At 36.8% G+C, this 16,595-nt stretch overlaps 1 protein-coding gene across 7 annotated transcripts in view; it reads right to left on the minus strand.

The window, feature by feature from the left end:
• arfgap1 (ADP-ribosylation factor GTPase activating protein 1) overlaps nucleotides 1-16,212 on the minus strand; it is a 75,486-nt gene extending 59,274 nt beyond the window's left edge. For all 7 annotated transcript variants that reach the window (XM_052101968.1, XM_052101965.1, XM_052101967.1 and 4 more), the window contains exons 1-3: nucleotides 15,912-16,212; nucleotides 6,066-6,130; nucleotides 2,532-2,641 (exon numbers count right to left, since the gene is read on the minus strand). In XM_052101968.1, the coding sequence (XP_051957928.1) occupies nucleotides 2,532-2,641; nucleotides 6,066-6,125 (170 nt within the window). In that variant the 5' untranslated portion in view covers nucleotides 6,126-6,130; nucleotides 15,912-16,212. The remainder of the gene's footprint in view (nucleotides 1-2,531; nucleotides 2,642-6,065; nucleotides 6,131-15,911) is intronic.
• Nucleotides 16,213-16,595: the final 383 nt, after the last annotated feature.

Consider the following 16,595-nt stretch of genomic DNA (forward strand, 5'->3'; position numbering starts at 1 on the left):
TTGGTACTAGAAAATCACTTGCCATTATATCAAACACAGTTGAAAGCCATTTAGTTCATTAAATGAAGCTAAACATTGTCTTTGTTTTTGAGATGCCACAATATGCAATAGACTGGCATGTCTTAACCCTCTGGAGTCGACCGACGCACCAGTGTGTCCTGCTGGACAAGATGACAAGATACACAGGTGAGGAAGCTCCTGGATAGTGATGAAGAGTTAAAATTTTCCTCAGAAGAAGAGCGGGACTCCGATGAATGTTTGTATTTTGAAGAGAGACTTTATCCAGCCGAGGATACAATTTTGGATGAGTAAGTCATTTAGTTTTCATTAGTTGACATGCTATTTTATCTGAACGTGTACATATTTTACTAGTGGGACTGTTTCCAGAATTGCCAGCCAGGATTCAGAGTATTGAAATTGGAAATATGTTCTAATAAGCAAGTTTTAGTTACATTTAAATAATGTTTCGACTAAAGCATGTATTTAAATTGTATGCTGTATGATATAAATATGATATGTAATATGATATAAAAATAATATGAATGTTCAGATTATATTTTAACTAGTGTTTATGCTGCCTCATTATCGTCAACAAAGCTTGTGCTTGCAAATATGTGTTCAGGTTAAATTAGTAAAATGCACTTTAAATATGCCCATAGAATATCAGCATATTATTATGATTTCTGATGGATCATGTGACACTGAAAAAGAGTTCCCAATATCACTGTTTTTACTGTATTTTGGATCAAATAAATGCAGCCTTGGTGAGCAGAAGAGACTTCTTTTAATGGTAGTGTAGGTCTAAAATTAAGTAAAGTCTTTACATAAAGAAAATGTATAGTCATATTACTTCTTTTAACTTAAAACTTGATTTTGATCATTAAGTCTCCTCACATTCCTCAGTGATAGGCCCAGGGGAGGGGTCTTTGTCTCCTCAGGTGTGAATCACAATCAATATTAATGATCATTCACACCTCCTCGCATATGGCCTTTCTAACACTAAAAGTGCTTACAAAAGTTAAATTATTATATTGTTTTGTATGAATGAGTGCTCAGGATTGCTTTCACATCATTTTGTAGCAAAAAATATAGGCTACAAGATCCAGTTCTCAAAAGTCTTGTGGACAAATGTGTTGTGTATGTGTTATATGGCCTTATTTCAATTACTTGAAATGTTAGTTTAAAAAAAAAACATGCATAAACATTATTTTCTCAAAAATACAAACATGTACACACATGTTGCTCACATAGTATTGAAGCCCAGTTTGTACTGAATACAGCATTATCAGACTTTAGCCATTAGTATGTTTTTAAGCAACTGAAAAAAGCACAAATGTCAAGGCATGTCAAAACTTCTCCAGGGACCAAAAACACCCTCAGACCCTAGAGGGTTATGGTCAATATTAGGTCAGAAATGGCAAAAAAGAAACCGCATTCTCTAGAAATTTGTCAGTCAGTCATTGTTTTGAAGAATGAAGGCTATAAAATACTTGAAATTGCCAAAAAAAAAAAAAAGAAAGATTTCATACAAATTTGAACACTACAGTCTTCAAAGACAATGGACAACTGGCTCTAACAAGGACAGAAAGAGATGTGGAAGACAGATGTACAACTAAACAAGAGGATAAGTACATCAAAGTCTCTTGTTTGAGAAATAGATGCCTCACATGTCCTTAGCTGACAGATTCATTGAATTCTACCCGCTCAACACCAGTCTCAGGGGTACAGGCCTTATGGGAATAATTGCAAAGAAAAAGAAAAAAAAAAACAAAAAGAAAAGGTTAGAAAAGGCAAAGAAACACAGACATTGGACAACAGATAATTGGAAAAGAGTGTTATGGATCTTAACCCTATTGAGCATTGTGGGATCAGCTAGACTGTAAGGTGCATGAGAAGTGCCTGACAAGACAGCCACATTTATGGCAAGTGCTACAGGAAGTGTGGAGTGAAATGTCACCCGAGTATCTGGACAAACTGACAGCTAGATTGCCAAGGATCTGCAAAGCTGTCATTGCTGCACATGGAGGAGTTTTTGATGAGAACTATTTGAAGTATTTGTGAACATTGTAATAGTAATTTTTCACATTATTAATGTCCTGACTATACATTGGGATCATTAGAATGCCACTTTGGTTAATTTTTTCCATAAGAGCAGGGGTGGCTGTGGCTCAGGTGGTAGAGCGAGTCGGCCACTAATCGCAGGGTTGGCAGTTTGATTCCTGGCCCACATGACACTAAACCCCAAGTTGCTCCCAATCGGAGGTTAGCGCCTTGCATAGCAGCTATGCCATCATTGGTGTGTGAATGGGTCACAGTGTAAAGTGCTTTGGTAAACTCTAACGTTAAAAAAGGCGCTGCATAAGCAGACAATTTACCATAAGAGCAAAATCTGTTCATTATTACAAACTTTTGGCTGCCAGTGTAAGAAAAAAATCATCAACCTCAGAAGGTTGCTGGATAACTACAACGATTTTGACACATTCCTTTTAAAAAAAAATGCAAGTGTAGTTTAGTAGGGTTAGTAGTCTGACCTGAGGTGAACTCCGAGTCCTCTGTGTTTGCCCGAACACTCCAGACAGATCCAGATACCGTATGTCACGCTCACCCACTGTGGGTTAAACGCACCACATTCAAAACACACCTGAAAAACACACACATCAGATGTTAAAGAACAGGAGGTTAAAGGACTAGTTCACCCAAAAATGTGTTATTAGTGACCATGTTTACATATACTTAAGAAAGCAGGTTTTTAAAGGGTTTTTGCAAAAAGCATCATTCTCAAATGTCATTAAACAACAACACCAATTTTTACGCTGTTTAAGGGATAAAGAGAAAGCGGTTTATCACACCTAGGTTTCTTCTGGAGAAAGCTGCTTATGTGGCGTCTTTACCCGCTAAGCTACCCAGGCCCCTGAGTGCCGTGCTCATAATTATTTGGATTATACATAGGCCTACATATACACCGATCAGCCAAAACATTAAAGCCACCTGCCTAATATTGTGTAGGTCCCCCTCGTGCCGCCATAACAGCAGCAACCCGCATCTTAGAATAGCATTCTGAGATGCTATTCTTCTCACCACAATTGTACGGAGTGTTTATCTGAGTTACCATAGACTTTGTCAGTTCAAACCAGTCTGGCCATTCTCTGTTGACCTCTCTCATCAACAAGGCATTTCCATTCAAAGAACTGCCGCTCACTGGATGTTTTATTCTAGAGACTGTTGGTGTTAAAATCCCAGGAGATCAACAGTTACAGAAAACCAGCCCGTCAGGCACAAACAATCATGCTATGGTCCAAATCACTGAGATCATATTTTTCCCCATTCTGATGGTTGATGTGAACATTAACTGAAGCTCCTGACCCATATCTGTACGATTTTATGCACTGCTGCCACACGATTGGCTGATTAGATAATTACATGGATGATTGTTGGTGCTAGATGGGCTGGTTTGTAACTGTTGATGATCTGGGATTTTCACACACAACAGTCGATAGAATTTACTCAGATAACCGCTCAGTACAATTGTGAGAAGAACTGCACCTCACAATATTAGGCAGGTGGTTTTAATGTTGTGGCTGATCAGTGTGTTATATATATATATATATACACATATACACACACATACATACACACACACACAATTATAAGTTAGCATTTTTATAGTAAGAATGTCGTAATGTTAGTTAACAGGATAGCTCACCTAAAAATGAAAATTCTCTCATAATTTACTCATCTTAATGCCATCACGGATGTGTATAGCTTTCTTTCTTCTACTGAAGACAGGAAAGGATGATTAATTAGAAAGAATATCTCAGCTCTGTGTATAAGAGACAGATCAACATTTAAGCTCCATTTAAGATCAAGCTTTTTTATTATAAATCTCCACTTTCACATTCAGATGTGAGATAGAATCTAAACAGGTGCCACGTGTGACTTACAGATGTGAAATTAGAGATTTATAGTAAAAAAGGACTTAAATATTGATCTGTTTCTCACTCACACTTATCATATTGCTTCTGAAGACACTGGAGTCTTATGCTGCCTTTATGTGCTTTTAAGAGCTTCAAAGTTCTGGCCACCATTAACTTGCATTGTATGTACCAAGTGTGCCGCACAAGCCCTCAAAAGTGAAGCCAAAACATCTCAATCGCGCCCCCCCGGTGACTGGTCCTAGTATAGGTCATAAACCCCGCCTCCCCATGTTATTCAACGGGACGTGAGACCAACTAAACAATTAAATTACACTTCACATATCTTTTTTTCCAAAAATAGTTTCTGTCATTTACTGTAGTTTCTATCACGTTGATGTAATTTCAAGTGTTTGTTTTCAAAATAAGTTTGTTTTTAGTTAGTTATTTGATGCTATAAAAAGGGTGCTGTGACATCATGATTGACAGCTGTGATTGACAGGTTCTCTTGAGCGAAGTAGTCACTGAAGCACCAACTGACTTTTTTTCGGGATCTTCGGAGGACTGAGGAGATTGGAGCTTTAAATTGAATATCTAAATTTCTATAATTAATTATTTCACACCGTCATAAGTCAAAAGTCAAAAGTGCAGGGGCGTGTGCTTGCAATTGATTCAGCGAGAGTGAGGGCGGGGCCATGATTTCGCGGCTTTACTTCTTGCTCACTACTGCACAGGTCTGGTCCCGAAATCGCAACTGCGCAGACTCAAGTCCCAAGATGTCAGCGCCATATCGGGACACTGGCGGCTTCAGTTCTCACCAATGAAAACGAGCGAAGGGGCGTCGTCCATCTTTTTTTACAGTCTATGGTATGTACCTACAGAGCTGAGATATTTTTCTAAAAATCTTCATTTACGTTCAACAGTAGAACGAAAGTCATAAACATCTGGGACAGCATGAGAGTGAGTAAATAATGAGAATTTTCTTTTTTCGGTCAACTAACCTTTTTAGTCATTATTTTAAACATAAGGGGTGTAACAGTTTGATTTTCTGATATATAGATCAGTTCTGTTGTCACTGTGATTGTCAACTAACAAACACCATGAGTGTTCAACATCACATACACCAGAGGTGTTCAAACATAATAGCAATACACATCCAAAATTAGCACCAATAGTCTTTCTGTAATAGTCAAATATTTGTACAACCCTCTTAAGTGAGCATGAGCCGGGATGCAGTTTCATTCTCTCCCCCTTAGATAGGAACACAACTCACAGAAGAGGCACTGACCGCACAGAAAAATGCCAGTTTCGGAGTTTGTACTTATTAGCATGACCTGCTTCCTTATTATATAACCTTTAATAAAAGATGCATTAAAGATGTAATGCTGGGGTGTTTCCTTTAAAGATGCTCTGACATGTAAGTTTTGCTTAAGCGGAATGTCAGCTCTGGTGCCGCTTTTCACAATGCGAGTGCTTCAGTATTTACTTATTTTGTATGTTTGTATAATTTCCTAATACTTATATAGTTCATTGAGGGAACCATGAATGCCAACATGTACTGTGACATACTGAAGCAGAGCATGATCCCCTGCCTTTGGACCGCAGGGCAGTATTCCTATAACTAATACGGATTTATGTTACCTGAAGCTGTTTGGAAAGTCTGGACTTTGAGCTGTGTTTTCTTCCTCTCCTCAATCCGGCTGCGGTTAGTGCTCCTCTCGCGTGCCCTCATTGGAGTTTAATGTGATCTCATTGTAAGTTAAATGAGATCAAACGATTATTCAACGGAAATTTAATTTTTTTGTTTTCGACTTTATTGATAATGTAGACTAATCGTTTCAGCCCTAGTGTCCATGTAAATGAAGTCAGTGAATAACACCTTTAATTTGGGTCTGTTCCTTACACAGAGCAAATGTATGACTTTTGTACATAAACACAAATTATATGGAATAATTTATGGTGCTTTTGTGTCCTTTTTAAACTTGAAAGCTTCAGTCCCCATTCACACAGAAAAAAAAAACAATAACATTTCTAAATATGTGTTCCATGGCGAGTAAATTATGACAGAATTTTAATATTTGGGTGAACTATTCCTTTAAAACACAGCATGACAGAGGTCAAAGAGCATGAAATGAAGGTCATGAGGTCACTCACATTATTCTCATCTTCTGTCCGCACCTCCTTTAGCACACGTCTGGTTCTAGGACTCGCCATTTACTCTGAAACAAAGATTTAACATGTAAAAGGTGGGCACTTGATTAAGCAATAAGGTAAAAGAGGCTGTGCTGGTGTGAATACAGTCACAGCCAGGGTTGGAAGGCTACTTTTTAAAATGTATTCCACTACAGATTACAGAATACATGGTTTAAAATGTAATTTGTAACATATTCCATTAGATTACCCAAGATCTGTAATGTAATCAAAATACTTTGGATTACTTTTTCAGCACTGAAAAATGTTTTACATTTTTTTTATATAAACACACAAATCATCTGATATCATCTTTGATATCATCTGATTTGTGCCATTTCATTAATATACAATACACACACAGTTTGCATGCATATGCCCACAGATACTGCAAGCACTCCACCAATTGTTTCTTTACATTTGACATGGAATCGTTTGCAGTGGACAGGATATGAAGTTTTGGAAAGCAGAGTTTACAATGCACAGTAAATGATTTTGCCTTGCGTCTCATAAAAAGAAAAACTATTTTTGTAAATCCAGTGGTCAAATGCTGACTGAGAACATATTCAGTGTAATTATAGTCAACTGGCTAGTGGCTAGTATCAGGTCTGTGTGTGCAAATTCACAACCCTCTTCTGAAAAAAACTTACCGAACATATATCAGCAGCATGCTGTATTAGAATAAAAATATATATATACAGTATATTTATGAAACAAATAGGGGATCAACAAATTATGAAAAATGTCTTGCCATTGCTTAATTAATATAATATAATCATGTCCTACATAAAAAGTAACTGTAATCTGATTACGAGTATTTTAAAATGTAATTTAATTGCAAGTACTTGAATTGTGTAATCTTATTACATAATCCAGATTAAATGTAATCTGTTAACCACCATCATTGTGTATATTTATGAATTGATTAAAGTATATATTTTTCTGAATTCAGTCTCTTAAATGTCTTTGCATATAACTGTTATTGACAGCGAATACTATATCAAGTCAAGTCATTTTTATTTGTATACTACTTTTCACAACAAAGCAGCTTTACAGAAAACGATGATATGTAGCTTCTTAAAGTCCTCTTTTGAGACATAACATATAGAGCAGCACGAGTGCAGAGCAGGCATGTTAGTTTACAGAACGTGCAGATTATCATCAAACTTGCTATAAATTACTGCAGCAAATAACAACGCAGAATGGAAAGAGAATTCACAATATACAACATAGGTTGCAGGCCAGTAATTTACTAATATATTGATCCATAGATGCCAGTGGACAACAAAGCAGCTATACATGCAGGTAGCACACATTCAGTCATGCCACAACATCTGGAAGGTAATGCTTTCTTTTTTCAAATGTTATATATCAAATGTTTCACAGACTCAAACCAGCTACTAGCCATCTAACAGCTGGATTGGACAGCCATACAGTTAAAGCAAATGTTCAGAACCGTCAATGTATTAACACAATATCAAACTTTGTTTATTTTATTTCTGCATCACACCACTCTGGACATCCCAAATTGAAGAATGCAGAATTATGGCACATTTGAAGGCAAGGCACTATCGTCAAGTAGAAGTTACAATCCCAAGTACATTCCACAACTTTCTGAAATACTTTTCTGAACTAATGCTTCATTGCATGCTTCCACACGATTGGTAGATTAGAAAATCACATGAATAAGTAGAAGTACAGGTGTTCCTAATAAAGCATAAGTGTATATATCCCAGGAGATCAGCAGTAACAGAACTAATAAAACCAGCCCGTCTGGCAACAACCATCATACCATGGTCAAAATCACGGAGATCACATTTTTTCCCCATTCTGATGGTTGATGTGAACTCCAACTGTAGCTCCTGACCCGTATTTGCTTAATTTTATGTATTGCACTGCTTCCACATGATTGGCTGATTAGAAAATCCCATGAATACGTAGGTGTACAGATGTTCCTAATAAAGAGCTCAGTGTGTATGCCCTTGGTAAAAGATGGTAATTTGTTGCCACATACTGTCAAATAAATGTAATCAACATAAATGTCAATTAAATGTAACAGTAAACGACTCTAAACAAATCTTTAATAATCGCCTCCAAATGTCAAAGGGATGAATCAAAATCCCCACCACAAACTCTCTGCAGTGTACTCAAACTCTGATTTGGAACGCAACACACACAGACAAGCGGAGTGATGCCATCAGTGAAGTTTCTCATTTATTAAATATCAGCAGTCTTGCTTGAAAACATTTATTGTCAATAGCCATACAATTATAACAAAGTCTTTTTTCAATTTAAGTGGTTTCTTGCACCCTTGCCACAATCAGATTTGAGGACCAGAACTGCTATATAATAATAACCACATGAAACTGTGTAAAGAATTAAAACAACATAAGAAAAGCTACACATTTACATTTGGCCTTTACTTTTTTCTCTATACTACTATCCTCTTTGTGTCATTATTTATTTGTTATGACATTCAACAAATGTACCGGTAGTTATGCACTTCTGAAAAATTTATCATTTTCGTCTTTTGCAGTGGACAGATGTGTGTTTCCCTCAAAATACAAACACTGTACATTAAGTTTGGAATAATGTACAGATTTTGCGGTTTCGGAAGGAAATTGGTACTTTAATTCACCAAAGTGGCATTTAACTGATCACAAAGTATAGTCAGGACATTACTGATGTAAAAAACAGCACCATCACTATTTGAAAAAAAAGTCATTTTTGATCAAGTCTAGACAGGCAGCCATCACTTCAACACCTTATCTTTGAAAAATCATGCTAAATTGCTAATTTTGTACTAGAAAATCACTTTTTATATCAAGCACAGTTGAAAGCTATTTGATTTGTTAAAGAGGCCCTATTTTACCTTTCCTTTAGTGTATAGCATAGCTCTTTGTGCATGTAAAAGGTCTGCAAAGTTATAAAGCACAAAGTCCACGCAAAAGGGAGATACTCTCTCCCACAGACAACACTGCTCAAGCACTACACGAATCAGCTGGATTGTAGTCCAGCCATCTCATCCGTAAAGTATCTATGTCACTATGTAACACATTTGCATAATGCCCACATAAGGGCTACTTTGGCCCACCCTCAAACAATCATAGTAATAGCAGAGGCCAGGATCTCAACCTGCAAGTATGCTTGATTATTTGTGTATTTATCAGCTACTGAGATTTCAAATGCAGAGTTTTGTGTTGTAGCTACGGTGTACACCCAGTGCACAGCTGTAAGCCTCTGCTAACCTGCTAGCTAATGTTACGGAGTTGAAATAGATTTGCTAATCAGCTGTGGGCCCACTTTTACCTAAAATTGTGAAGATTTATGCAGATTGTTTGTCGTTCTTACTATCATGAATAGTAATGGAGTGTACAGATGGATTTATTTTTATAAACGGTCATTTTATATCTGCAATCCACAGTAGTGCTCGGCTAACTTGCTATGTAACATTACTGTTTTGGTAAGGGTTTACTATTCAGCTAAGAGCCAGTGTAGCCCACTAGAAAAATGATGGAAATAAATATAGAAAATGTATGGAAATAAATATGAATATATTATATTATTATTATATAATAAAATATGTATATATTAAAATATTAAAACTTAGTTGACTTATTATAAATGCATATAGTTATTATGAACCAATTAAAACATCAGTTTAAGAGTTGATCCCGCCTTGATTGATAGGTGACAGCAGAAGCTTCTCTGCCATGCAGACAGCACACAGCCAGCCTGTTAGCGGCCTATGCGAGACATAACAGAGACATTAACAAAAAATCGTTCAAATATAATTACATATGTTATCTAAACACTTTGAAGAGTACGTTGGGAACTGCACCGCTGCCAGAGAGCATTGAGGGATTTTCGTTTTGTGGGATTTTCTTTGTGTTTTATCCGACGTGAAACTTGGTGAGTTAGCCAAAGTGATTAAAGTATTGAGTGCTATGCTACAGTAGGCTAAAGCAGATATTACGCAGCATGTCACGTATTTCAGTTCATGTTGTCATATTAATGCATATTAACGTGTCAATTTCTGTTTTATATAAAAAAATAGTCAATCTTAGTTTATTCACAATATACAATTGGGTTATTAAAAAGGTAATTTGCAGTATGTATGTAAACTATATTCCTGTATTTTGAGTGCATGGTTTAAACACGTGCATATAGCTTTAGCTCTGTTTTTACACTGTTGGAATGCATGGTGTAAAGAGATCAAGACATATGACTAGAATGGGAAATGCATTTTATTACAAGAAAGTACAAAAAATGTGTATTTGGTGTAACATATGTTTAATACACTGTACTTACCTCATGTATAATATGTTACCATATAATGTTATTCTGACCCTGTTTACATTTTTGATTCCTTGGAAAGATTTGGAGTTTGATGGCGAGCCACCCAACTAGAACTACAGAATCTTAGAGGACGGTATTTTATTTTACATTCATGGACTAAAGACAAGACCAATATCTTTGTAAAGAAGCACTTTTGAATATTGTATTTTATTTATTTTATTTTCATTGTATACATTGTATAGAAATCTTAGGCTACTTAGAGGGTGCACCCTAGGATTTTACATGCCGTATACTATTCATGCCTACTCATATAAATATTTTCATTCTTTACCTTAATAATTGTGTTGTTACTGTTATTGTTTCAGTCCACTACCTCCTACTTATCTAAATCTTCTGAAACCTAGTCTAGATAGAATAACCTATATAGCAGATATTAATAAACGCTACAATTTGGCGAGCCAGCCAAGGAGGTGGTGCTATTGACATAATAATAGTTATCTTGAGAATACATACAAGTGTGATAACAGTATTCTATTGTTAATAACATGGAAATAATTGAAGAAAAAGGAATTAAAGTTCCAAACTCACTGATAGTCAGTGGATTGACTAGAACCGAAATAGAACTATTTGACGTTTTGAAAAATTATGGCTCTATTGCCAGACTAGTTCATATTAGTAACCCCGGTTCTCCGTTTCATCAAAACACAATACTTGAGTTTCAAAGTGGGTCAGTCCTAAAGTCCCCTCAAAATAAATCAACACACAGCCATTAAATGTCTAAACCTCTGGCAACAAAAGTGAGTACACCTCTAAGTGAAAATGTCCAATTTGGGCCCAAAGTGTCAATATTTTGTGTGGCCACCATTATTTTCCAGCACTGTTTTAACCCTTTTCTGCATGGAGTTCACCAGAGCTTCACAGGTTGCCACTGTAGACCTCTTCCACTCCTCCATGACGACGTCACAGAGCTGGTGGATGTTAGAGACCTTGTGCTCCTCCACCTTCCGTTTGAGGATGCCCCACAGATGCTTAATAGGGTTTAGGTCTGGAGACATGCTTGGCCAGTCCATCACCGTCACCCTCAGCTTCTTTAGCAAGGCAGTGGTCGTCTTGGAGGTGGGTTTGGGGTCGTTATAATGCTAAAAATACTGCCCTGCGGCCCAGTCTTCGAAGGGAGGGGATCATGCTCTGCTTCAGTATGTCACAGTACATGTTGGCATTCATGGTTCCCTCAATGAACTGTAGATCCCCAGTGCCAGCAGCACTCATGCAGCCCCAGACAATGACACTCCCACCACCATGCTTGACTGTAGGCAAGACACACTTGTCTTTGTACTCCTCACCTGGTTTCCACCACACACGCTTGACACCATCTGAACCAAATAAGTTTATCTTGGTCTCAGCAGACCACAGGACATGGTTCCAGTAATCCAGTTCCTTAGTCTGCTTGTCTTCAGCAAGTTGTTTTCAGGCTTTCATGTGCATCATCTTTAGAAGAGGCTTCCTTCTGGGACGACAGCATTGCAGACCAATTTGATGCAGTGTGCATCACTCACTGGCAGCACTAATATGTCTATTTCCCAAAGACAACCTCTGGATATGACGCTGAGCACATGCACTCAACTTCTTCGGTCGACCATGGCGAGGCCTGTTCTGAGTGGAACCTGTCATGTTAAACCGCTGTATGGTCTTGGCCACCATGCTGCAGCTCAGTGTCAGGGTCTTGGCAATCTTCTTATAGCCTAGGCCATCTTTATGTAGAGCAACAATTATTTTTTTAAGATCTTCAGAGAGTTCTTTGCTATGAGGTGCCATGTTGAACTTCCAGTGACCAGTTTGAGGGAGTGTGAGACCGATGACACCAAATTTAACACACCTTCTCCCCATTCACACCTGAGACCTTGTAACACTAACGAGTCACATGACACCGGGGAGGGAAAATGGCTAATTGGGCCAAATTTGGACATTGTCACTAAGGGGTGTACTAAGAGGTGTACCAGCGTTTAGACATTAATGGCTGTGTGTTGAGTTATTTTGAGAGGACAGCTAATTTACACTGTTATACAAGCTGTACACTCACTACTTTACATTGTAGCAAAGTGTAATTTCTTCAGTGTTGTCACATGAAAAGATATAATCAAATATTTACAAAAATGTGAGGGGTGTACTCACTTTTGTGAGATACTGTATATTTTCAGTTGATTTATTTGTTATAAGCATAAAGGAAACCTTTCAAGTCAATTCTTTAATTATCAGCATCGGACAATACATATTGCCTTTTGTGTGATTTGTTTTTAAGGCATGAGGGGGCAGAGAATCGCCTGCTTACATGTGAAGGAGCATCTGAGACATGTAAATGACCAATCACAGTTCATGTTGTTGTTACATGCCATCGTGTTACTACAATAATAGAACGGTATGCAACAGTCTCATTTAAACCAAATGAGCAAATCTGAGCTGCGATATACATCGATGTTTAAAATGTGCAGTTTCCTGTAACTTTTAACTGTCTTGTCTAAAGCAAATATCAATAAAAACTAATATCATATGCCATCTGCAAATATGTGGATACCTCGTTTAAACAGAGGTTATTCACAGATCTCACAAAACTTAAGCAAATCCAGCATCCTGTGGAGCGCTCATATTTCATCCTCTTAAGCACGTATTCTATCAGCATCTCAGCAGTTCCCTGTAAATTTTATCTTATCTAATGATAAAAAGGCAAATGTCATACTTCTATCATATGCCGTTTGCAAATATGAGGATATCTTGTTTAAACAGATGTAGTTCATGAACCTCACGATAATCCAGTGTTTTCTTCAAATCAAACGCTCATCTAATATCTTCCTCTGAAGCACGTATTCTATCAGTCTGGATCAAAACTTCAGGAACAAAAGTTCTTCTGATTCCCAAATCATGTTGGTCATTATTTTAAAATTATTTACGAGCACAGTGTGCGATTAAAGATTACAAACGCAAAATATTCCTCCTTAATAGAAAAAGAGCATTATTTAAACCAGTGATTCTCAAAGTGTGGGGTGCACCCTGAAGGGAGAAGCGGCAGTATTGCAAGGGGGACGTGGAAGACTGACCCATCCTCAAATCTCATTCACTTTCACACATTCAACAAATATAGTGACGAGAAAGAAAAAAACAAAAACATAAGAACCGATGTGCGCAATTTATTTTCCTCTGCCTTTAAACTTTAGCCTGGCACCACAGTGCATTCTGTGCACGCGGCTCTTGGCAGCCCAAAGGGTTGATGTCAGGTGCCCTCATGTAAACAAGGTTATTCTTGCGAGCGCCAGTTTCAGATGAGTGACGAGGTGAATTAACTCTTACATTTTTTTTACGATTATTTTCCTCACACAACAGACTATTTGACTTCAGAAGAATTGAGATCTAAGGCACATGTGTTATGGACGACTTTAAGGTGCTTTAATATGTGCTTTTGGAGCTTGGACAGCCACAAACACGATCCTCTCATCCCTCAATCTTGTGTTTTATGGATGAAAAATGCAATACTGATTTTGAATAATGACTACCGAAACAGCGTTTCGTGTAGACGGCGATGTCACAAGATATTTATTACTTTTTTCAGCGCTGGCCAGGATGCGACAATCACAGTCAATTATTATTAATGGAAATTTTATAGAGACTGCTGAAGCTTATTTCCATTCATAGGTATGAATCCTTGCAATTATCAATTTGTATTAAAAAATAACTATTCTAGAGTATGCGACTTTCTGATTTTCTTCAATGCAGATGAATGGAGGATTCGGTTTTCTGCATGGCCAAGCGCCCCCTGTAGTGAACTGTCAAGTTCCATTCAGTTTTCATTGTATTTGAAATAAAACCTTTTTTGTCAAATGAAGATGAAAGAAAATTTTGTTTAATCTTTTAAAAGAACGATTTTCGATTCAATTATTTGGAGGAGGGGGGGTGCAAATGTTCTTTTTTATTTCAATGGTGGGCGTGACCCAAAAAAAATTGAGAACCATTGATTTAAACTAAGCTGCAAATGGCTCGTTTGGAATTTGTGGATCTTTTGACATCACAAGGACCAAATACATATGCATATGACTGCCTCTTCAGCAAGACATCAATGCCTATTTTACATCATTGTAACCTTGGTCCCACCCACTGGTTCTCAGAGTCAGTCACACAGGTGAAGAGGGGAGAGATGGGCCTGTCATGGGAGATTCATCCAATTTTGGACCAATCTGTGCCATTATTAAATTGTTGGTCTTTTGTAAACATGCACTCGTTGGACATCTTTGATAATTTTGACATGTTTCAGGTGATGTGCAACATGTTTTAAGAGTCTCTGCTTTGGCCTGTTGAAGCACCCAACATCATGGATTGTATTGCAGTCACAGCATGATTCAAGCTTTTCAAAGGAACTATTATTGAAGTGTGGCAGATGAAAAAACTATTGGAATGCAAATTCATAAGTAAACCATTTTAATGATTAATATTTCATATTAATATTTTGTGATGCTGCTTGATTGAACAGTTTCATACATTCAGATGAAATGTGTTGGTTGTATGTTATGTGATAAATGTAGTCTGGAGTTTGTTCGTTTTCTTTGGATTGTGTTTCAAATATAGCTGTATTGGAAGGGCTGCAGATGTTAGCCAATCAGAACAGTGGGCATTTACATTTAAGTCTTAAAGGGCCAGGTAGCTGAAAACCGAGCGTTTCAGACAGAGGGAAACATATTAAATCATATTATATATATGGCTAAATTATGACTGTTTTGGTGCAACAACAAAAAAAACTATACTAAAATTATAAGTGGACCTCAGGGAAGATAAAAATAATATATATATATTAGTCATGATCCCTTTAAATTAACTGTGATAATAGTCAGTAATATGTGATCATAGACAAATGGACTAATAAACATACTCACAAACCTGACTGATTGACTGAACAGCACATATACGGGGAGATAATGTTATCTTATAATATGAGAATGTTATGCCAATTATGATACATAATAGCCAAATGGTTTATTATTATGATATATGATATAAATTATAATATAATAGTGCAATGATGTGCTAATAAAATGGTATAATAATGTTGATCAGATTTTCATATAAAGAGTGGATGTGATGAAACCCTGACAAAGCTCAGAGATCTAACTCACTCAACAGCTCATATATACTGTATGCTATTATTTTGACACATTATTGTTATATGTGATTGTTTTATACATTATTGCGATATGTGGTGTGATTATTATGTTATTAGTGTAATTATATGAATGCATCTATGTCTTACCTGTTGTGGCAGATTTCGCAGATGTTAACGTGCCATTATTATGATTTTGTAATTATTTGTATTGTTATATTATTGTAATGATGGGAATGTATCTTTCTCTTGTTTCTCCTGGCTCTGATTATTATTTGATCTCTAGATCGATTTCATGCGGTTATAATTTTGATGTAATGTGAGTGTACTATTTTATTGGTGTAATTATGTGATGAATGTGTTTCTCTTACCTGTTGTGTTTGTCTTGAGCTCTTGTTGACGACGGTATTAATACAATGTTGATGATTTTATATAATTTTTTATGTTATATACAGCAGTAATTCAGTGATGGCACGATCAGCACTATAACGATTAACATCCGATTCAAACCCGATGAGCGCTCCTCAAGCTCTTCAGTCATCGGTTGATCTTTAAACTGCTGACTAATGTCTCTCGTGTATCGCTGATTAATAATCGATTTTTAATCCATTGTCTTCAGTTGGTGTCTGATCATTGATCACTGCTTCGCTGGCACACAGCGGCATTCTGGGACTTCTGTGCTACGTCACTGCCGCGTCATCTTTATGCGCGTCAGCGCGTCTTGAGTCGTGTCCCAAAGAAGAGCCCTTTTACTTAGGTTCTAAAAACTTAGCTTAACATAGCATAACGCGTCGACCTCGTTGAAATTCTATGGGCAGTGCACTAGCAAAGAGACAAAAGGGCGTTTTTTTTTTTTTTTTTTTGGATGTCTGTGGAGATGCTTCAGTGTGATGAATAAACTCCTTTTGTAAAATGTGTTTTTTGTGATACCAATGTACAATTATGAATTATTTTTTTCCATAAATTAGCAATAGATTTATAATATACCATACCTTATGTTCAGCATTACTGTCAAAATAAAAATAAATTATCAATTTCCTTAAATGTATATCAAT

Source organism: Xyrauchen texanus, chromosome 32 (genome assembly GCF_025860055.1).
Source record: "Xyrauchen texanus isolate HMW12.3.18 chromosome 32, RBS_HiC_50CHRs, whole genome shotgun sequence".
NCBI lineage: Eukaryota > Metazoa > Chordata > Actinopteri > Cypriniformes > Catostomidae > Xyrauchen > Xyrauchen texanus.